Source organism: Podarcis gaigeae (genome assembly GCF_964106915.1).
Source record: "Podarcis gaigeae genome assembly, chromosome: 1".
Classification (NCBI taxonomy): Eukaryota; Metazoa; Chordata; class Lepidosauria; order Squamata; family Lacertidae; genus Podarcis; species Podarcis gaigeae.
In genome coordinates, this window is record NC_139678.1 from 24,453,405 (window position 1) to 24,476,442 (window position 23,038).

Genomic DNA, 23,038 nt, shown 5'->3' on the forward strand with positions numbered 1-23,038 from the left:
AAACCAGCTAAAAATCTAATGGCAATGAAAGCCGGCAACACAACCAGCAACAACCTGAGGTTATACACTGCTCCAAGGTTGGAAAAACAAAGTTTGTCATGGTGACTAAAATATAACAGAGTAAGCACAGGCAAATGATGTCTGAGGAGGGAGGGCACTGCAGATTTAGGGTACCACAGCAGAGGCATCACTGTTCCTTAGTCCCAAGGACGGGGCTTCCAGAGCAGTGCCTCATTTGATGACCTCAGTGTACAGACAGGTTTACAGTAACTAGATAAAATGCTGGTGGCAATGGGGATTTGCCATGGTGAGACCAAGCCCTAAAGGAAATCTAGGAAAGTTGTGAGAGCTAACCTAGGACACATCTTTGTCTTAAACCAAAATTGTACTCATTGATCCCCTTTTTAAAAAGAAACAACAGACGGATGCTGAAGGTGGTATTTGGAACGGGATTCCAAATCAGACCACTTCCTATCACTTCATAATAGGGTACCAAGAATACAGGCCTCATTACTATGTGTCCTCTTTAGTGTCTTCTTTCAACTCCATTTATTCCTGCTTCTGGTCTTCAGGTGTTTTTTATTTAGTGAGATACAAAGTTAGCCTGAAAGACACACCATCAAAACGCAGATGCTGCAGTTTTCTAGTGTACTGGAACTTCTAGCTAGCTTCATCTGAGAAAGCTACTTTGCAGTGCCTTTGAAAGCTGTGATTTATTTTTCACTGTCTCTTAAGGGTAGCCTGCTTGGTCTGAATATGATCACATTTCCCTCTGATATGACACTTATTTTAATGGGCTTGAAAAAAGAGGAATGCAGAGAAGACATAAAAGTAGGAGACAAGTAGAATGTGGAAATAATCCATTAAAAGATAGCAATACAAGTCTAAGGTAAAGGACCCCGGATGGTTAAATCCCGTCAAAGGCGCTCATCTTGCTTTACTGGCCGAGGGAGCCGGCGTTTGTCCACAGACAGCTTTCCGGGTTATGTGGCCAGCATGACTAAACCGCTTTTCGCGCAGCAGTACACCATGACGAAAACCAGAGCACACAGAAACGCTGTTTACCTTCCCACCCCAGCGGTACCTATTTATCTACTTGGAATAGTGTGCTTTTGAACTGTTAGGTTGGCAGGAGCTGGGACAGAGCAACAGAAGCTCACCCCATTGTGGGAATTCGAACTGCCAACCTTTTGATCGGCAAGCCCAAGAGGCTCAGTGGTTTAGACCACAGAGCCACCTGTGTCCCTTTAATAGAAATCTATACCTACAGTGGAACTAGACAAAAGGGAAATATGGCTTGTCAACTTTAGAAGAAGAATTGGGAGAGGGTTTATAATCCTTTTCCTGTCCACAAAATCTCCCCTGAAAACCCCTCCTGCCATTTTTAATGGATTTCCTCTCTACTGCTGTCTCCAAAACCAGAAGAGGGAACAGCACCCTGGTGGGGAGAAGTATGGAATTTGCTTTAGAGAATTAGCAGACATGGGCTTGTGTACACTTCCTTCCTACTTGCCAATTCTGCCATGTAAGCATCCCTCCAAATCCCTATTACGTCCTATTGCAACAAGTGTTTTGGCAGTTTGCTCCATAACACTCCTAGCCTGTTGATTTCAATGGGACTTGCTCTCAAGTAACAGCTGAGTGAGATACAGGCTAGGAGTGCTACAATGATGTATGTTATGAAGCAAACTTACAAAACATCTAAAACAGAGTTGCTGGTTGGTAAGAAGAATGAAAAAGAATAGTACAAGAGTAGCCAAAATGGTGCCCTGCTGATGTTGTTGGGATACAACACCCATCATTCCTGCCAACTGGCCATGTTGGCTAGAACTGATGGGAGTTGGAGTCTAACGATATTTTGAGGGCACCATTTTGGCTACCCCTGGACATTATTTTGGGGAGGGGAGAGAGATGCAGACAGTCTTGTAATGCTGGAAACTCTAGATAATGGACCAGACTAAGGAATAATAATGTGAATGATAGCAAAAAAGAAGAACAATTGCCTTGAAGTATGAAACAGAATGAGCCACACATTTGAGGATGCTCAGAGCCAAATAAAAGCTCAGTACAGATAGATGTGCATTTTTAGAGGAGAAGCTTTTGGCCAGCTGTGGACAGCTGATAAGACCAACAATTGCTCTATTGTTGTTTCTGTCACCTCATTGCCAACAAACAGAGCATAAATTACACAACTGAAACTTAGCGGTTATCATCTCAGCTATATTCCTCTCCACACCACTCCACACCAAAGGAATTCCTGAGTGTTGTTTGGTTTTGGAAATAATTTTGATTAAAGATTTTCTTGAATTACAAAAGAACATGCAAAATCTCTCTTTTTTTATCATAGAGTCTCTTAGTTACATTCAAACACCAGTGATAACCATCCTGCTACTGTGTTATACAAAAACAGATTGTTTTTAGAGGCATAGGATATCTTGTCCTTCTTGTTATGTTATTTTGATGTGCTAAATATTATTAATACAATAAACTATACAACAAAAATTTGATAAAATCCAAAAGATCGGGAGTTCCCAAAATGTTGTCCCCATGGATCACTTGAAAATTGCTGAGGGTCTAAGTGAACCACTTACTGGTTTTATCTTCCGCCTGTCAAAGCAGAATATAATGTGCTGTGCTGCCTCCAAGATTTATCCCATGAAATTAGGGATGTCCTAAGGAAAAGCGGGACATTGTGGGATCAAATCAGAATCCAGGATGGCTTCTGTAAATCTGGGACTGTCCCTGGAAAATAGGGACACTTGGTGGGTCTCTGCTAGACGCTGTAGAATTTCTAATTGTATTTTCTTAGCTTTTGTTTTTTTTTATTGTACTGCAATTTGAATTCCATAGAATGCAATATAAAACATGATAATAAATAATAAAACAAAAAGAAGGAATAAAAATACAATTTAAAATCAACAAGAACAATTAATGCACTCTGCCCACCATTCATAGCTGCTTCTCTCATTGTTCAGCATAGACCTGCCACTGAGGAACACCTGAATGAAGCCCATGGGCCAATGGTGATCCATGGACCACAGTTTGGGAACCCCTGCAACAGATCAGTCACCGCTCAAATAACAAAGATATGAGACATCAAAATCGCAACAATGGGGCAAGAACAAAAGAAAGTGTTTCCAAATGAAAGAATTATGAAGTGCTCCTTAGCTGCCTGACCTTCAGTGGGTCAATTTCCACAAATACACCTGCAGAAGAGAGCCCTGTACAATGAGAAGGAATTAGAAAAGTTGGGTTGCAGATAAAACTAGGGAGTCAGCACTCCTGAAGGCTTTGTCTGACTTTGAACTGCAGAAAGTCATTCAAGATTTACAGAAAACCATGAATCTGAACAGGCGACAGACACATCCTGTTCCTAGGGGACTCTTCCCATGGCTTCGATTCCATACTGAAGCATGAAACCAGAAGAAAGATACAGCTAACCTTCAGCAAAACATATATATCTTTCACACAGATCCCACTGAGTGGTAGAAGCACTATTGAATAACCCTGACAGCACAAAACAAACCACAAAGCTTCCTAGTTTTGCCTCTCTGCCCAGCCACCCAGACCCAGTCTTAAAAAATACTGCGATCTGCACAAATAGGATATGTTTTATTGAACAGGAGAACTCTGTAACACTTGCTCAACCTGATGAATTGCAACACGTCAAGGACACGGCTGTCATTTTTTCAGTGAACGTAGGTTGCTTTAAGAATTTCTGCATTACACGGGAAGAAGTAAAAAGACTGATTTGGAGATAGCTCAAAGTGTATGGTACACACCATTTGCCAGTTTGTAACATAGTATTTTGACTCAAAACATTGGGCTGAATCAGACTTAATGCTAAACTATACAGTGGTACCTCGGGTTACAGACACTTCAGGTTACAGACATTTCAGGTTACAGACTCCGCTAACCCAGAAATAGTACCTTGGGTTAATAACTTTGCTTCAGGATGAGAACAGAAATTGCACGGCAGCATGGCAGCAGCGGGAGGCCCATTAGCTAAAGTGGTACCTCAGGTTAAGAACAGTTTCAGGTTAAGAACGGACTTCCAGAACGAATTAAGTTCTTAACCTGAGGTACCACTGTACTGCAACGTTCTGAGAATGCACTGCAGGAGCCCCCAAACTTCTGTGTTCCCTTCTCCTTGGACACAAGGAAAATTGGAAGTTTTCACTTCTGTATTCCAAACCATAGTTTGCCATGCCGCCTTAACCCACAGAAACTGTGGTTAATCTTAACTTTGGTTAGCAGAAAAACCAACTTCAAACCATAGTTTTGTAATTATAGTTTTTTTGTAATTTTGTAATTATAGTTTCATAATTATAGTTAAGATTAATCCCAGTTTAGGGTTCTGATGTTATGTTAAACTATTTTTCCTTCTGTTTTAAAGTAACTGCAGTTTAGCATGTTGTTCAAATCCTAAATTCTGACTCCACAGTTTAGGGTTGGGAAAACATGTGCTTAATCAAAAATAGAAGCAAATTCTTCTGACCTCTTCCTTGTAGCTTTGCCCTAGGAGATAGGAGAAGGATTGGGGATGGGACATTTAGTTCTCCAAAGCTGATTCTCATAATGCTAAACCAGGGATAAAGAACCTATCGCTGTCTAGATATTCTTCAACTCCAACTCTCACCAGTCCCAACCAAAAAAGCCAACGGTCAAGGCTGATGGGAAATGTAGTCCAAAAACCCCTGGAGGATCACAGGTTCCCCATCCCTGGGATCCATGGTTTAGTGTTACATCAGAACAGAGCAGATGTATTTTAAATCCCAAATCTGGCATAGATCCAGCATTCCCAGGGGCTTTTCAAGCTCTAAGGTTTGTTTATTCAATTTTATTGGACAACAAAACTAGTTATAGATGAGGCTTTCCGTTTACATGAACAATTTTTCATACAGGCCAGAAAATTCTACTATATCATATTAGGATATCTTAAATAACAATCGAGCAATGTGCCTATCCAGTTTATAAGATGCTTCATTTACTCTTTCACATGGGCAACTATTGCAAAAAGCAGCTGGTGATCTCTCTGAGTGCAGGGATTCTGAATGGAAAAACTGGGATCACATGTAGCCTTATGTCTGCAGCAGGTAGATGCAACTGCAACACTAAATACTAATGCTAAAGCTAATAAATGCAAACTCGCTGATGCATGGAAGATTAGATGCCAGCGCTCATCACTATTAATGAGAAGAGAATGCAAATGAATACCACTTAAAAAAAAAAGCAGAATAGAACAGAAAGTCAGGTGGATAATCAATGCTAAGACGGGCTAATTTGTTTGGACATTGATTTTGTTGGTTATCCAGGAAAGTGTATTTATTATACTTAGATGGAGTAAAACCTCAGAAATTTCTATTCATCCATCACTGACTGCTCATAATACCACAAAGTGCTTAGACAGTACAAATTCATATAGTGTAATTATTTAATGACTTTTCATTCTGTTGTCTGAATATTAAGATTCATTATAATTTACTTTCCTGACCCCCAATAGCTGAGAAATTATGAACAGCCTGATTTAGAACATGAATGTCATCTAATATGTAATCTCTTGCAGCAATCGAAGCAGATCCCAGTTAAACTGATGGAATTTAAAGATAAAACAGGTGAGCAGAATCTCCACACACCCTGCTTGTTGCTGGGATGTAACACTGAGACAGGTTGCTCTGCTTGCCACACACTGGGTGCCTGCTATAAGTAAGAATTGCATAAACCACTCCCTACACTTTTGCTTCTACAGATATCTTAGATTTGCAGCTTGATCCTAATCATGTCTACGCAGAAGTAAAACAGATGAACAGGGGATCCATCGGCTTGTAGACCTATTACAAAAATATTGCCAATTTATATGCATAGATGACTCTAGGCATTAAGATGGCGAATGGCTGGGATCTCACCAGCACTGTGCTTTGCAGTCTGCCCAGATCTGGGGCTCATCGCAACAGACCCACAACTTGGGCCCCCAACCCACCCCTTAGCACCTGTGGTACAAGTGGAGGATCTCATTTCTCAACCCAACTCCCTCTTCCAAAACACTAACTGCACAGCATGAAAATGAGTAGGTTCTAGGTTTACGCTTTTTAGACAGATGGTATTGCAGTGGCACAGAATAAGCCATTTTAGCATCTAAGCAGTACATAAATGAATGAATGAAACAGCTGCATTTAAGGCAGCCAAAGGTGCTTCAGGGTGGAAGGTGCCACCAACCCTGCTTTTCCAGTTGCTCATATGCTGTATTTGGCAAGAGAGGTTGTTTATTATTATTATTTTATTATTATTTATTGAATTTATATACCCCCCTATACATGGGGGTCTCAGGGCGGTTCACAGATTAAAATCAAGATATAAAACCACAAAATATATAATAAAAATTAAAACAACAACCCACTAGCCCCCCGCACCCAAAAAACATTTTAAAAATGGTATAGGATGTAGATCAGGTCAGGCAAAGGCCTGGTTAAAAAGGAACGTTTTTGCCTGGCGCCTTAAGGCACCCTCTGGACCTCTTGAGGAGACAGCACATGAAGAAGGGCCTCAGAAGATGATCTCAGGGTCCACGTAGGTTCATATGGAAAGAGGCAATCCTTGAGAGGCATTGCGGTCCTGAGCCGTTTAAGGCTTTATCAGTTGTTATCAGTGTTGATGAATATTGACCCACACGGCTTCATCAACGCAAAGTCCTGGGTCAGTTACCACTGTATCACAATGAAATGGCACTAGGGGTGGTCATGTGTTAAGGAAGAAGTGAGATTGTGCCCGCCGACAACACTCCTCCTCTTCCTGCATGTTTGACGTACATGAGGGCCCTAAGTGCACCATCACAAAGCTCTTCCACATGAGGAAGGCGAAGAAACGCACAGCATGTTGATGTCACAGAATGAGGCCTGTTATTCTGCATGTTAAAGGGAAACGATGAGGAGTGTTGAATATGCAGGAATGCCATTTTCAGTGGTGTTCAGAGGCAGCCCAGTAACCCACACAATGCGTACTTGCCTAAAAGCAATGTGTGTGCAAGCAAAAGTAGACCTGTCTGAATTATGGCTGACTCCCAGCTGCTCAGCCCCACTCCTTACCCCAGAGGATTTTGGTGGAAGAGCTTCTGCCTTGCATGAAAGCAGAGAAGAACAAAGAATGAGGACAGGAAACATTGCCTGGATAAACCTAGTTCTATACGGACACCATGCAATTTCAGTTCCTGTAGTGGACTTGATTGCAATTTTATTTTGAGCATCGTTCACAAGCTATTTCGGGAGCTTCTCGGGGCTATAAAATGAGACTGAAGTATTCTAAATAAATGCATTTAAAATGTCATAGTCTACTTCTTCCTATCTCACTGGTAGAAAGAGCACTTATTTTTCAAGTCTCACATATGTCTTGTAAGACACCTGCATTATTGCAAACCCCACATAAACACGGTCAAAGCAGTAGTTTGCTAGCAAGTGCTGCAGAGCATCTCAAGGTTATAGAAGTATCTTCATCCATGGGCTAAGAAAGACATAACAACATCCTTGTTGCAAGAAAATAACAGTGACTAAAAGATGAAAGGTCACATATTTTATCTGACATTCCTCTCTTCTTCTTCAAAACAGAAAACAGAAGTAACTACTGTGCATATTGCATCTCCAGCACCAACAATATTCCAAAGCACAATTATTTTCCAGAAACCTAATAATGTCATCACTCACATTGTCAGATACCAAATAGTCATGCAAGAACCAACCAGCTAATGGCCAGCATTATGCAGCAGCTGGATGCAAAATACACCCCGGTGCATATTTTAAACCGAAAATGAATCCCGTCAATTGTTTCTCCTGCTCTCATTGCTATGAAAACAACATTATTCTTCCAAGTGTTTGTCTTACAAAAAGATTCCTCTCCTGGCTAGCATAATTCTACCCAGTGCTAGTCAACAAGTGTAGCTATGAAACCAAAAGTTTACGAGAAGTAGTAATTTGATGTGCTATTATTCAACACAACAATGAAAGCAATTAGAATGAATCCTTCTCTGACAGGAGTGGAATCAAAGGCTAATTTAAAAATAAAAATCATTATACCTACTTTTCTATAGGTGGCTGACAGTGGTCTTCTACTCTCCCTGGAACTAGATCGGGACCCATTTTTAGACGAAATCATCTCCTTTTCACATTTTTCGACTTCTTTCTTGAGTTTCTCTCTTCGCTGCTGGTCTGAAACTTAAGGTAAGGAAAAATGAATCAGAGTTAAAAACAGAGGGATTCATATTAAGGCTCCTTTTAGTAATTAAATTACTGAGATATTATGTGTTATGATAGATTGAGGAAATTGAAAGTTTTGAGATATAGTCCAAAAATGTATGCTGCTCAGTTTAATTATGTATCACATGTGTTATCATCACCCATCTGGGTCTACTACCACACAAACAGTTATGTGTAACAACTGCATTTCTCCTCATCCCTGGCCATGATTGCTGAAATTGATGGGAGTTGAAGGCCAGCAACATCTGGAGGGTGAAAGGTTCCCCAGAACTGGAATAATCGAATACAAATAAATAAATAAAACTGTTGCTTCCTTAAAGTCAATTAGAATTTCATTTGTACTTCGACAGTACTAAGATGAACTATTATTTTGTTGTGGTTAACAGAAATGAGACAAATAATATTTACTTGGCAATGTCACATATGTGTCATATATATGCTGAAGACGCCCCTCTGGCCTTTTGACAGCTAAACTTTTAACAATACAGCCTACCTGGAAATTATTAATTAATGTATGACAGTTTTCGGTTGGTGGTTTTGTTTGCTTTTAAATTGGATTATTCATGTTGTTGTAACCCAAACTGGCAGCTAATGCCATAGGCTGGGCAAGGAATCAAACCAAATGAATAAGTATCAGTGGGGCTTCATTAAGAACATATTAAATACACAGGTTGGCAGCTAAAGTTATATTTCACTCTCATAATCAATTTGAGTCAAATGTAATCCAAGAAGCTTGGACTTAATTTTTCCTCTAAATTGTTAACAGTTATTTCAGCTTTCAGATAAAGGGCAACTAGGTGGACAACTTGTGGTTTCTGAAAAATGAGTAAGGTAAAGGTAAAGGGACTCCTGACCATTAGGTCCAATCGTGACCGACTCTGGGGTTGCGGCTCTCATCTCGCTTTATTGGCTGAGGGAGCCGGCATACAGCTTCCAGGTCATGTGGCCAGCATGATTAAGCCACTTCTGGCGAACCAGAGCAGTGCACAGAAACACCGTTTACCTTCCTGCCGGAGCGGTACCTATTTATCTACTTGCACTTTGACGTGCTTTCAAACTGCTAGGTTGGCAGGAGCAGGGACCGAGCAAGGGGAGCTCACCCCATTGTGGGGATTCGAACCGCCGACCTTCTGATTGGTAACTCCTAGGCTCTGTGGTTTAACCCACAGGGCCACCTGCGTCCCCCGAAAAATAAATAGACATTCCTTTAAAATAAACACAGGATCTGAAACATTCTGCGGAAGTGAGTAATTCAGTGTGGCACAAAGTATACAAAGTCAATGAGGCCATACTTCTGTGAAGTGATCTGTGAATCATCTTTATGGATGACACAATAGATATCTGTTAATTAAAATGATAGGAACCCTTCTGGCTTCATTTCTTCTGGCTGCTCATACAATCAGACACACTATCTTTTATATGACTGCATATGGAAGAAAACGCGGTGAGTGGCTGCATAAATCCACACATCAATTTGTTATAGCTAAAACTTTGGCTCAAATCCAAAGAAAGTTAGTAACCTGAATGTTCCATTGAACTTAGTAGGATTGAAATGAGTTACAACAAGTTTGTCATAGTGATCTCTATGTAAATTGAAACATTGCAAGTTTCCCCTGGGTTTGGGTCAATATGTTTTATATTTAAAATGATTGTACAGTAATTCAAGTGTGCTTTGGATTGCACATGCGTAGTAGTAGTAGTAGTTGTTATTGTTGTTGTGTTGTTATTAGAATTTATATACCACCCTATACCTGAAGATCTCAGGGCAGTTCACAGGACAAAATCAAAATATAAAACCACAAAAGATATAATCAAAATAAAAACAACAACCCAATAACCCTCTCCTCCAAACATCCCCCCCCCCACATTTTAAAAGGGCTGTCAATCAAATCAACCAAAGGCTTGGTTAGAAAGGAATATTTTAAAAGTTTTCATCCATAAATGATCAAAGAGGAAAGTAAGAGGTGAAACTTTTGAGCCAGTGGATAAAATTTATTTATGTCAGCTTGGCATTTTCTTACAACATAACGCTTATCAAATACAAACAAAACCAAGCCAATTTCTTCAAACCCATTAGAACAGCAGAGAAGCCTTACTGGATCAAACCAAAGGCCTACCTCTTGCTTGCACAGTGGCCAACCAGATGATGCAAGGAAGCCCACAACTGTCCACTCCCACTCATGTCCCCAGCAACCAGCATTCAGAGGCATGCTACCTACCTCTGATCCTCACGGTTACAGATAACCACATGACTAACAGATGCTGATAGCCTTTTCCATCATGAATTTACCTAACCCCCTTTTAAAGACAATGAGCATAAACCACCACACGTTCTCTAAGGCAGACCTTCTAACAATGAACAGTTGTGCAATGCTACAAATTCCTTTGTGCAGGAAGCTTTCCTGTTGAAAGCTTTCCTACCCCAAAAGATGTAAGATGGGAGTATAAAGAAGGAAAGGTATTATTGATTTCACAGGTGGGGTTTATTTAAAGTATTAAAGCAAAGCACTCAGTGCTGCTATTTAAAAATTCCAGGTACAATTTTGATACGCAATTTTCTAGCAGAACCAAACGTATGTTCCAAAGATATACTGTTTTCTTTTCAGGAAACCAGCAAATTATGACACTGGCCAACAGTCAGAGAGCACCAGCCTCGTATGCAGAAGGTTGCTGGTTCAATCCCTGGCATCTTCAGGTACAGCCAGGACATTGCTGTGGAGCTGCTGCCAGTCCCTGTAACCAATACTGAACTGGATAGACCAATGGTTTGGCTCAGTAAATTCTATGTTCTGCCCATGGATAAGAAAATGGCTCCAACTGTCACGTAGCACTGCAAAACGATGCATGCATACATCACCTAATGAATGCACAGAAATAGCTAGAAAAATAATGAGTCTGTAGCTTGAGAGTAGATACAGTGGAATTACAGGAGGGATATATTTTTTAATTTGACAAGCAGATGGGTTCCCCTCCCCCCACCTTTGAGTGATACAGTTTGGTGCCCGGCAAGCTCATAATTTTTCAAATCATTACTCCAAAAGTTGCATATGCTTCAACTGTAAAAGTATATTCCTTTATTGTGTTCGCACAGGGAATGCGGGAGACATGCAGACAGCTGGTCTAAAAATGGTAATTTCAGATCAGCCAACACCTGACATGACATTTTCTGTCACATATTGGCTATAAGTCCAATGAATGAATGAATGAATGAATGAATGAATGAATGAATAAGCAAGCAAAGCAGGAAGGCTCTGAAGAAAGATGACAGGTTTTCTACCACAGCCTGGCAGGCAGGTATTAAAGAGAAAGAGTAAAATATTCCTACTCTCTTCTATGTTATTATGGAGTGTTTAACAGCAATGAAATCATCCGAGTGGGATTGGCTCACCCTCAGAGTCTGACCTTATTTGAGATCTGTGGAGAATTCCCCCCCCCCCCAAGCCAAATTAGGTAGCAACCTGAAAGGATTGATGGGATATTTTCAATGTTAGTCCTACACAGAGCAAACCCATTGAAATTAATGGAGATGACAAACATAGAATCATAGAGTTGGAAGGGACCCCAAGGGTCATCTATGAAAGGACAATGTATTTTAAAAAGAGAAAATACCATAGTATGCCTTCAGAAAAGTTTTTAGAAGATGAATGCCTCGGAAATACGTACGTTTGATGCTGTTTAACCTGCTTTTTGGTACTGAGCAGTCTACAGCAGCTGAAAAACAAACAACATACCATTAAAGTGAGTGAATCAACATTCTCTTTGAAGATTTGCAATAAACAGACTTTGTTTAACGTCAGCTTATTGGTGGGATGTATTTTCGCCAAAGCTATGGCTGAAACATAATGGCCAGTCTACATTTTACATGTTTTTACTCATTTAACTAGCCTTTTGGTTTTAATGAATCCAGTTAGCTGTGTTAAAGAATGAAATAGAAAGCTTGTGACCAGCTTTTGCAGAAGACGGGCGTCGTAATGAGGATTCCGTGCTGTACTTCAACATCTTTGAACTCTTATTACAGAACGGTAAGGCCTGTAACTGTAGCTGTGGATACGTACTGTTCCCTGACACAGTATTACTTAATAAAGAATGTTTGTTCCTGTCCAAGGCTTTAATGGGTATGGAACTTGAGTATTTGTGCCCATGAAGCGACCGCAGAGAATGTGGTCAGTGGTGCATGGAAAACCAGCAACATCTGAATGACCACATCAGCATATTCTAATGGTATATTTATTCAAGGCCGCACTCAGATACATACAGAGCATCTAGTTTCCGATACTGTTAGTCCTACGAATCAGCCCCATCTGAAAAAAGAGGTACTTTTACAGTCTATTTATCAAGCAAGATGCTAAAGTATGGATCACAGTATAATTAAATGTTTGGGGCACCCAAAGCAGTGTTTAAAATTTGCACTGCCAATTAGGAGTTTTTATAGCCATAATCAAGTAAAGAGCTGATGCCCACTGATTTCAAGACCAAGGCATGGCCTGACTGGGCACTGAATCGCAGCAAGTGGTCTTAGTGTCAGACCATTGATCCATTTGGCTCTGAATTGTCTGCAATGACTGGTAGTGGTTAGCCAGTGTTTCAAACAGGGGTCTCTCCCAGTCCTACCTGAAGGTGATGGGGGTAACTGTGCCCCCGAAGGACCAGGTGCGCAGCCTGGAAGTCATTTTGGACTCACAGCTGTCCATGGAGGCACAGGTCAAATCTGTATCCAGGGCAGCTGTTTACCAGCTCCATTTGGTACGTAGGCTGAGACCCTATCTGCCTGCAGACTGTCTCACCAGAGTGGTGCATGCTTTGGTTATCTCCCGCTTGAACTACTGGAATGCGCTCTACGTGGGGCTACCTTTGAAGGTGACCCGGAAACTACAACTAATCCAGAACGCGGCAGCCAGACTGGTGACTGGGAGCGGCCGCCGAGACCATATAACACCGGTCTTGAAAGACCTACATTGGCTCCCAGTATGTTTCCGAGCACAATTCAAAGTGTTGGTGCTGACCTTTAAGCGCCTAAACAGCCTCGGTCCAGTATATCTGAAGGAGCGTCTCCACCCCCATCATTCTACCCGGACACTGAGGTTCCCGCTCTGTGGAACGCCCTCCCACCAGATGTCAAAGAGAACAACAACTACCAGACTTTTAGAAGACATCTGAAGGCAGCCCTGTTTAGGGAAGCTTTTAATGTTTGATGTATTACAGTATTTTAATATTTTTTTGGAAGCCACCCAGAGTGGCTGGGGAAGCCCAACCAGATGGGTGGGGAATGAATAAATGAATGAATGAATGAATGAATAAATAAATATATTATTATTATTATTATTATTATTATTATTATTATTATTATTATTATTATTATTATTATGCATGCAAAGCAGATGCTCTAATAGAGATGCTATAGCCCTTCTTAGCCCTTGCTGAGGCTTAGCAGCGCGTGGATGGGAGACCATGTGATGGAAAGGTTTGTTTACTGAGCAGGTTGAGTCACCTGAGTGCCCCGCCAGCAAACAGTTAACCAGCAACAGCTTCTAATTGGCCAGAGTTCCAAGGGAGGCAGTTGGAGTGGAGTGAGAGGTGGTGTGAGAGATTCATGGGGTCAGATTCTGTCAGGAGAGTTCGTTCTGACAGGTGGTAGAGCTGAGGAGAGCCAGAACTCTCAGTATATGCTCTAAAGTTCTGAATCGCAGAACACAGTTAAAATAGAAAAGACACAGTCCCACATGGTGTTTACAGGAAAAAGGGTCCTCTGAAGGAATACTCTGACAGGAAAGGGCAGTATTGATTTTGAGGCCAAGGAGGATTTGGGGGTCTGTAAGGGAAACAGTCCAGTTAAAATCCTAAGTTTCTGAAGTGTGAGTGGAGAAATCTGATCTATGAAAGATGTATAAAAGAAAGTACCCATAAGCTTAAACAGCATACAGCCTATAACTTGAAACAGTATACGTTTTAATAAAAAGCTACAGCACTGTTTGTTGCATTGCTGTGGAAGAAGAAGGAATAAAACTCCTTGTTTACATCTGTTATAATAAAGTTTGTTTGCAACCTGTTTTCCCAAAAGAAAAGCCCACCGTCGCTCATAATTCATTCTCCATTGCGGATTTCACAGCGGCACCAGGGAGAGAGAATGCCATTGCACTGTTGCACTTGAGAACTCTATGCCACCTTGAGTTGCAGTCATGGAATTCTAGAGCTGGAAGGAACCTCAGAGCTCATCCAGACCAACTCCTCCACCCTTTTTCAGTGCAGAGGCGCAACTACAGCATCCCTGAGAGATGGCTGCCCGGTCTCTGCTTAGATGTCTCGATGTCGTGGATTGGCTGGATACAGAGTAGTGGGAGGCTCCACCTGGCGAACCACCAAGGGAAGAAGGCTCAGGGCCAGGGGACTGGTGGTGGAATGGTGAGGAGTGGTCCAAGGATGAAGAGGGAGGAAACTGGGAGGAGGAGGTGTCAGAAGCTGAAGAGGTAACATTGGTAAGAAGGAAGAGGCAGAGGGCAGTCCAGAATCATAGGCAGAAGCGGAGGCTGGAGAGGAGTGGGGCAGGCTTGTTGGCGAAGCCAGGGAGTCTCTCTCTCCTGCTGTGAGCATCTTCCTCCCTCCCTGGTCTCCCAGAAAAGGGCAGAGCAGAGAGAGACAAGATGAAGGAGTCTAGGTTGTTGGGGAAGGACCTGGGGGAGGAATCTTAGAGAGCGATGAGAAGTCCTTGCAACTGCCTAACTGGGGCAAGACTGATTGGGAAGAGTTGTTGTGATCACTAAGCCTGCACCGTTTTGGTTTCTTTGAAAAAAAGAGTTAATTTCACTGACACCAGGTGTTTTATGGCTGAGCTTCTTCTGACTTTGACTCCTGGCACCCTAGCGAAAGGAAGCCTACCGCCCCCTGAGAGAATCATGATGGGGAAAGGATGGGATACAAATGCACTAAGTCAAAAACCAAAAGTGGTCTGAGTGATGAGGTGGTGCCACGGAGTCACATGGGATTGGGCAAGGCAGAACTGCCAGCTCAGGGCAGCAAGGGCACATGGATGGAGCCAACCCAATGTTCTCCCTGGTGCGCCCACACAGCCCCAACCTTGCCACTGATGTGACCTAACCTCACATCCAGGTCAGCTGCGGTTCCGCCAGCACTGACACCATTCCACTACACAGGCTGCTACTGTAAGTACATGTGTGTGTGTACATGCACAGTAGACTGCGCTTGTTCGATCAGAAGTTAATTTCCCTCCTCACCTCCTTCTGTGAGGTAAAAGTAGAATTCTGTTGGGTACAGGGGTGCTAGTAAGAAGCAAAGGGATCTGTGGGGTGGCTGGGAGTCACAGGTCCAGTGTGCACTGGGTGGGTGTGTCAGGAAACTGGGGGCACCCTGTAGTCTAACTCCTCTTCTTTCTTTCCTCTCTTCTGCCCACAAATGCCCCTTCCCTGTTACAAAGCTATCTATAGCGCAGCATTGCATCCACACCATCTGTAGCCATGGTAACCAGGGTGAGATGCAGGTTTGCGGATTCTGGCTAACCACATGGTTAATGTGGTAAAATTATGCAAACGTAACACTGCACTGTGGGTGGCTCTGAAAAGGGAAGGAGGCAGGCACCCGGTGCAATGCTAAGGCACTGCCTCTGGACGAGAACCAAGGAGCTGTGGTTTCCTTAAGCTTTGCTGTAGGGTGGGCACTTGTCCTCTCCCCATCCCCTTAATACAGGGCAGTCCTCTTTTCACTCTGCTACTTCCTATATTTTCAAGAGGACAACGCTTGGTCCTCTGTTTGGCATTCCATCTTGAATTTGGGGAATTATCTGGACTTCAAGATTTTCATCAAGCACTCCAACTAGTACATATTCCGCTGCATATTCTAAGCTTCCATTAAAACAAAACAACACCAGTGAAGTTCAACCCTCACAGTTTTCACAGAGAGAAAAACTCAAGCGAGAAAATGCACAGGTTCTACCATGATGTTCATTTAACAAAGAAGCGCTCTCCTTCTGTCTTAAGCGAAAGGCCTCAAGTCGGATTGACAAGCCAGAAAAGCTGCCAACAGCAATTCTATCCCCCGAGTTAGCCTGTGAGGGGAAGGGAGCAAGACTCTTCCACTTACTGTGGTTGTATTTTATAGCAGTGACGTTACCTGCATGACTGTCCAGCACACTGCGAAGGCTGGAAGATGGGGGAAGGCTGTTCATGATAGAAACACATGCACTGTATTGAGCTGTTGGCTGTCAGCTCCAACAGCAACAGGTGCTGGTTGGAATGATAAATCAAGGCTTTCTGGGTTTAATTTGACCCAGGTCTTTCCAGAGGCCTCAGCTTTGGAGAAGTAGCAATAGTAACCAAGATTATATCTGACCATGTGCAGAGTGCTGAGGCTTCACTACTGAGAAACTCCAGCCGTTCCCTGAATATCTAGGACTGGGGACAAAGCTTCCCAGTCACCTGGATGCATGAGAGGCTGAAACAGTTGTCAACAACAGCCGGGACAACTGCCAATTGGTTCTTTCCCTGCCAGAACTGGCTCCATCTGCCGACGTTCCTCTTGGTTGCTCCAGAGGGAGAAATAAGCTTAGCAAGCCCCATTCTGTGGCCTCAAGTGAAGGGATCAGTCACCGTTTGGCTCACTCCTCTGTCAGAGATGTCTCCATCAGCAGCAGAAGAGATGAACAAGCCTTCTTCCATCAGCCTGGCTAGGGCCAACTGCCATTGGACTCCTCCGTCCCCAGAACTGTCTCACGCTATTCCGTTGTCTTCCCATGAAAAGGTCGGTGCTTTGAGCTTGCTTCTTTTCCTCTTCCCTCCTGATTTTTCCTTCTTATACCCTTTCATCATAAACTATATGCCACTTTGGGTGCCATGACAGAAATGCAGTATCTAAAAAAGCAAATAGCATGGCATCCAAGAAAGCTTGAGTTTTACAAGCACAGGGAGAACCAAGTGAAGGGAAACACAGATCAAGCCCAGGGGGTCGGAGGGAGGGCTATAAGGATATTTTTGCAGCAAATCAAGGAGATAGTCTCCTACTATTGACTATTAGGCTCCATTCCCATTCTTCTTTCCTCCTCCCTCTTTCTCTCCCTCCACTCCTCTCCCCTCCACTGGCCAACTGTCTTCTCATCCCCTCCATCAATTGCTGCCCAAAGTAGCGCCTTAGAAATATGAATTACCTAAACAAGAGAACTCCCCTCCCCCTCCAGGCACAATTACAGAGATAAATGACCTGCTGCACAGGGCACAAATGAGATATGTTAATTTAGTGCGTCTAATTTGCACATTCATAATGTATGCTACCTTCTGCACCTTTTGGACTCCTCAGCAGCAGCAGCTGTTTCCCTTGGAGAGGGTCACTTTGAGACGCAAGTGAGGGCCAGCATCTCAACCAACTTCTTTTTGCACAGATATCCACATCTGTCTTGCCTCTAATCTGGCAAGTGGAAGGTGCGTATGTGTCAGCTGGTATTCCTTGGGGCAATAGGCTTTGCCGGAAGGGACTCAGGGCATGTCAAAAGTGGCATGATCTTGGTCAGACAGAAAACACCCATATCTTTTGGCCCTCTCCTGCTCTCTTTTCAGGACAAACAGCTGTGGTTAGTTACTGTTCCCCTGCCCCCTGCCATTGCACCTTGACTGCTTCCCCAAGAACAGCTACACTCGATGCAGGAAAACAAGTAGCGCTGCCCTTCTTACATCCCTAGTAGTGGTTTATTTTTCTTATTTTCTGAATATCTGATGATACACACAGATCACAACGGCTAGAAAGTTATGGATTTATTTATTTTTTAAAAAGTGACATGAAACTGATAGTACCAGTTTACACCCTGGGCAGACAATGCTTATGAGCTCAGGAGCTGGGAATTAATTTTGTGCAATGAAGCATGCAATTGGAGGAGGTGCACTTCAACAAAAATATTGGCTGATTTATTTCACAGTGATGTTCACTGAACTGTACAGTTTTCTTCATAAAGCAGGTAGGTGTTGGGCAGCTTGTTAGATTTGGGTGCAGGAGAACTGGGTTCAAATTCACACCAAGGGTGAACATTCTGGACAGCTTTGGGTTCTCAGCTTCTATTCTATGTTTGCAAAATGGGGATAACATGTCAAGGGGCTTGTAGTGAGGATACATAGCTCAGAGACTGTAAAATACCTGGCCCTATAAATTGCACCTTTATGGAAAATATTTTTTAGAACCATCTATTAAGGTCTTTTGTACTGTTTACCTTTAACCCAGTATTTGCAATTATGGTTGACATTTTAAAAATACAAAATGGATACAATAGTTTGGTATGGATTTGTTTTTCTAAGTCACATTGAGTTCATTTTTTTAAAGCGACTAATATACGTAAATGATTTCATTTAGTAACAGGTTGAATGTTTTCTGCAAGATGACTAAAAAGTTGTTATATGTAATTTATGTGGAGACTAGTTTGATTTGACTGGCTGAGGCTGAACTCTTAAACACATAGTGCAAGTCTATATATGTCTAGTGAGAATAAAGGCCTACTTAGTTCAATAGGACTTATTTCTAGGTGAAATGTATCTAGGATGGCAGGTGTAATAAGGAGTAATTGAACACAAGGGGCCTTTCTTTTTTTGGGTAAACATGCATACAATTGCATTGCAAACCCAGGAACCTGAATGGAATTACTACAAATCTGAAAATACATAAGGCAGATGTGTGAGTAACCCCATCTAAAAAGGTATTAAATATTAAAATCAGAATGATTTTGTTGTTGTTGGCATCTGTCTGTCTTGAGAGACAATGGATTGCGCCTCCTGGGGTGAAGTCAAACCTCTGCATTAGCAACACTGAAGTGATCTCCCTGGGGCACAAGTGTATACGGAGGTCCTGGACTTCCCAGAAGACAAGACCCCCCCCCCCCTTCTCAGCCTTGCTCATGTGCTCCAAAGGAAAGCAGAGCAATACGTCTGGCACTGGCTTGGCAGCAGGAGTTGCTGGAAGGAAGCATATAAGGCCCCATCCTACTGTCTTAGGGGCTCCACTCGGGATTTGTATAGGGTTTACTCCTTAGCCTTTTCTTCTCCCGCAAGGGAGAAGAGGTTTAGGAGTTTTCCTTCTCCTAGATGGGCTACCTTCCCAGGTTGATGAGCCCCATCAGCCCCTCACTTCCCTCTACAGCACGTGCAGATACAGCCTACTTGACCGTTGGACCTACTATGGTTCTCGTCCACTCAATCTGCCATAGCCTGTCTTTGCATACAGGGAAAAGTCCCTAGCTCATCAAGAGTTTGAGACTCATTGGCTTCTGATGGGGAGAATGATGTACATGAGTTAAAACCCAACTAAGTTAAGACAGCCAGAATCCCAGTACAAACCCTTCTACACCGGTCCCTCCTCTCAGCCATGTCACTTTCACTGGACTCTTCCCAGTTGTGCCTGTATGGACCTCTCCCTTCCACCCACCGAAGAGACAGCCACTGGGATGCTCACCAGCTGCCAATGGGAAAGCCCTGAAACAGGGCATTCTGAGAACTGGGAGGGTCCAAGCCAGCCTTGCTACCATCACATGACAACACTGGACTCCATCTGGGCTCAACAGTGGCATCAGCTCCAGGCTGGCACAGCGATCTGCCTGCCCCACTTTCCACCCCTGTTTCTGTGTGCAGCAAGGCTCAATTCAGCCCAGCAGTCAATTTTAGTATTACCCCCTAGGTATCTGCAGACAGAACAATGCAGATCATAGTTGGAAACCATTTTGTGTGTGTCTGAACACACAACATTTGAAATTAATGATCATTTAAAAGAAAGGTTGTTTATTGACTATGCATCTTAAACTTCTGCAAGGCTTAAGGCAGGCTGCATCCCTATACCCATGTGCCTGGGAGTAAGGTAAAAAAAGGTAAAGGACCCCCTGGATGGTTAAGTCTAGTCAAAGGTGACTATGGGGTTGCGGTGCGCATCTCGCTTTCAGGCCGAGGGAGCTGGCATTTGTCCACAGACAGCTTTCCAGGTCATGTGGCCAGCATGACTAAACCACTTCTGGCATAATGGAACACATGACGGAAACCAGAGCGCACGGAAATGTCGTTTGCCTTCCCGCTGCAGCAGTACCTATTTATTTACTTGCACTGGTGTGCTTTCAAACTTCTAGGTTGGCAGGAGCTGGGACCAAGCAACAGGAGCTCACCCCATTGTGGGGATTTGAACTGTGGGGATTTGAACTGATTGGCAAGCCAAAGAGACTCAGTGGTTTAGACCACAGTGCCACCAAACCCAATGCGATATACAGTACTTCATAGGAGGCATGCATACAATTGTGCTCTTATTTTAATCTTGCTCCTATTTATGGGATTGACAATTGAAACATAAGAGATTAAAAATATGTTTGTTTTTTAATATTGAACCACATACTGTGATTTTATAGAGGGTGAAAATGGAAGTGTGTTGAGGCAATGCCATGCAATGAGAAATAAAGGAGGATTAATTAATGCTCAAGTTTGTGCCAAATATTAATTAGCACATAGCACTGACTTTGGAGAATGACTATCTGCTCACCGATCCAAGAAATAGCAAATGATGTACCCTAATGATAGAAAATCTTTAGACAGACATATTGGCACAAGCTGTATTCAGTCTAGTGCATATATTCTTGATGTAATTTCAGTGGGAAAATAATATCTTTTCAGAATGCATAAACACTAGAGCTTCTGATTAAATTTAGCATTTCAAACACTCAGTTAAATGTTGGCAAGGTTAGGAGTTGGCATTTTTCTTTTAATTCTAAAATGGCAGGCTTTAAATGTGAGTGATTTTTCTTTTCCCCCCTAAGCGACAGATAACAGGGAAAATGTATTACTAAATAATTACTCCATTCAAGGAGAGGTGAATGACTTGTATATGCTTACCTTTAGCTGAAAGTATTTTATTGTAATGGACTGCCATGTGATCCCTGATCAGGTACTGGTTGCTTAGTCTGCGGGAGGAGTCGTCAATGCAGAAGGCTACAAACGTAAAGCACATTTGATCGTTATTGTGGAAAGTGCCAGTAGTCTTCACCAGCAATTGCAGAAATATAAGTTCAAAGCAGGAACACACAGATGGAAACAGGTCATTGAGAAAAACTCTTTCCAAAACTTGGAATAGTGGCCATGGTGAGGTAGTCACAAGACTTTGGCCACTCAATAACCATGGCCCAATGGGAAAACTTGTGGAAGAATAATTGGAAATTCACAAAGTGTTAAACGATTAGAGAGAACTTTCTAAAAATGCAACACTGATGGTACTTAACACCCTGGAAACTTTCGAAAGTGTAAAAAAATGTGTCAAGTAATTGCTAGAGATGCAGAGATAATTCAGGAACTTTCTACCACATGTGGTGGTTATGCAAGAAAATACAGGTATTCTGGGAGAGTATTCATTCAGAATTGCAAAAAATGCTAAAGATCTTTTTAAATAAAAAACCAGAGGCCTATCTCCTGGGAGTTACAGATTTGGATATTCTGCAAAAAATGAAGGGTATCTTTTTATACGCCACGGCGGCAGCAAGAGTTCTTATCGCGGCAAAATGGAAGAGTATCGAAATTCCCTCTATGCCTGAATGGATCCAAAAGCTGACAGAATATGCCAAATTAGATGGTCTATCAGAAAAAATAAAGAACAAATCAAAACAGGAATTTGTGTCAAAATGGGAGGTCTTCAAAGAATACTTGAAATATAAATATAGTAGTTTAAACTCTGTTGCAGCATTCGAGGAACTTCAGTAATAGTTGCAAGTTAGCCATAAGAGGTAAGCTATATCAAGAAAAAGTTAAATGATGATAAAAGTCTGTATTGGCAATAAGTAATATGAGACTGAAATAAGGAATAGACGGGAGGTGGGTCTATAGTGTTAAGACCAACTTATGTTTTATTATTTGTTAAGAAATTTTTGTGTTTATTGTTATTCCTGTGTGTAATTCTGTATCTGTGTTTTCTCATTTTCTTATTTTTTTGCTGTATCAATAATTTTTTTTTAAAAAAAGAGAAAAACTCATGAAGAGCAGGGTGAATTGGAATCTGCAACAAAATGCTGCAGTATGGAATGCTCCTGTTCCATTTTACTTTGTTCCAAAAAAATCATCAGGGAGGAAGCTAGATGGATCTCCTGGAACAGAGAGCCTAGGCATGACAATGGAAAAAGACCATGCCAAACAAACTTCAGATTGCAATGGGATATGCATGAGGGCCTCCCCAGATGTTCTAAGTCAGGGATATGGAACCTGTGGCCCTCCAGATGTTATTAGACTTCATCAGCCCTAACTAGTGTGGCCATCAGCCAGGGATGATGGCAGCTGCAGTTGAACAGCACATGGGACTCACTGATTTCTCAGTGGTGTTTAAAAGAATGGGGAGACTCATGAAGCAGGAGGTGGCCCCTGTGGTATTCTGGTATTAAGTAGGGAATTCTTCCCAAGATTAATGCAATATTCCATCTAGCATGATCACATCACATGCTGTAGTATTAGAGGCGGCTGTGAGAGAGATTGGATATCTGGTAGGGACAAGAAGCCCCATGCTAAAGCAATATTTTAAATATCTCATTCAGTTAATATTCCTGCTTTAATTAACGGAGTATTTAAATAAATCAAAGCTGTTTTTAGGGCTCTGAACATAACAAGCCTTAATTAGCCAAACTCTTCAACACATGAATTCCTTACTATGGGCTTCAACAGAGTGACACTCCTCTCAGCGCTCTTTTATATATATTTTTTGCACATGGCAGCCAGAGCTGCACTTATTTGGACCTCAGATTCCAAGTGGTAAGTAAGTGCACATCTACTGACAATCGGTTCTTCCTCACTGTTTGTGGAACT

General features: G+C 42.2%; 1 protein-coding gene across 2 annotated transcripts in view; it reads right to left on the reverse strand.

Annotated features, from left to right (window-relative positions):
- SPATA7 (spermatogenesis associated 7) overlaps positions 1-23,038 on the reverse strand; it is a 49,574-nt gene that overhangs the window by 17,519 nt on the left and 9,017 nt on the right. For both annotated transcript variants that reach the window (XM_083734936.1, XM_083734937.1), the window contains 3 exons: positions 21,092-21,187; positions 11,907-11,954; positions 8,068-8,201 (listed from right to left, as the gene is read on the reverse strand). In XM_083734936.1, coding sequence (XP_083591062.1) covers positions 8,068-8,201; positions 11,907-11,954; positions 21,092-21,187 — 278 coding nt within the window. The remainder of the gene's footprint in view (positions 1-8,067; positions 8,202-11,906; positions 11,955-21,091; positions 21,188-23,038) is intronic.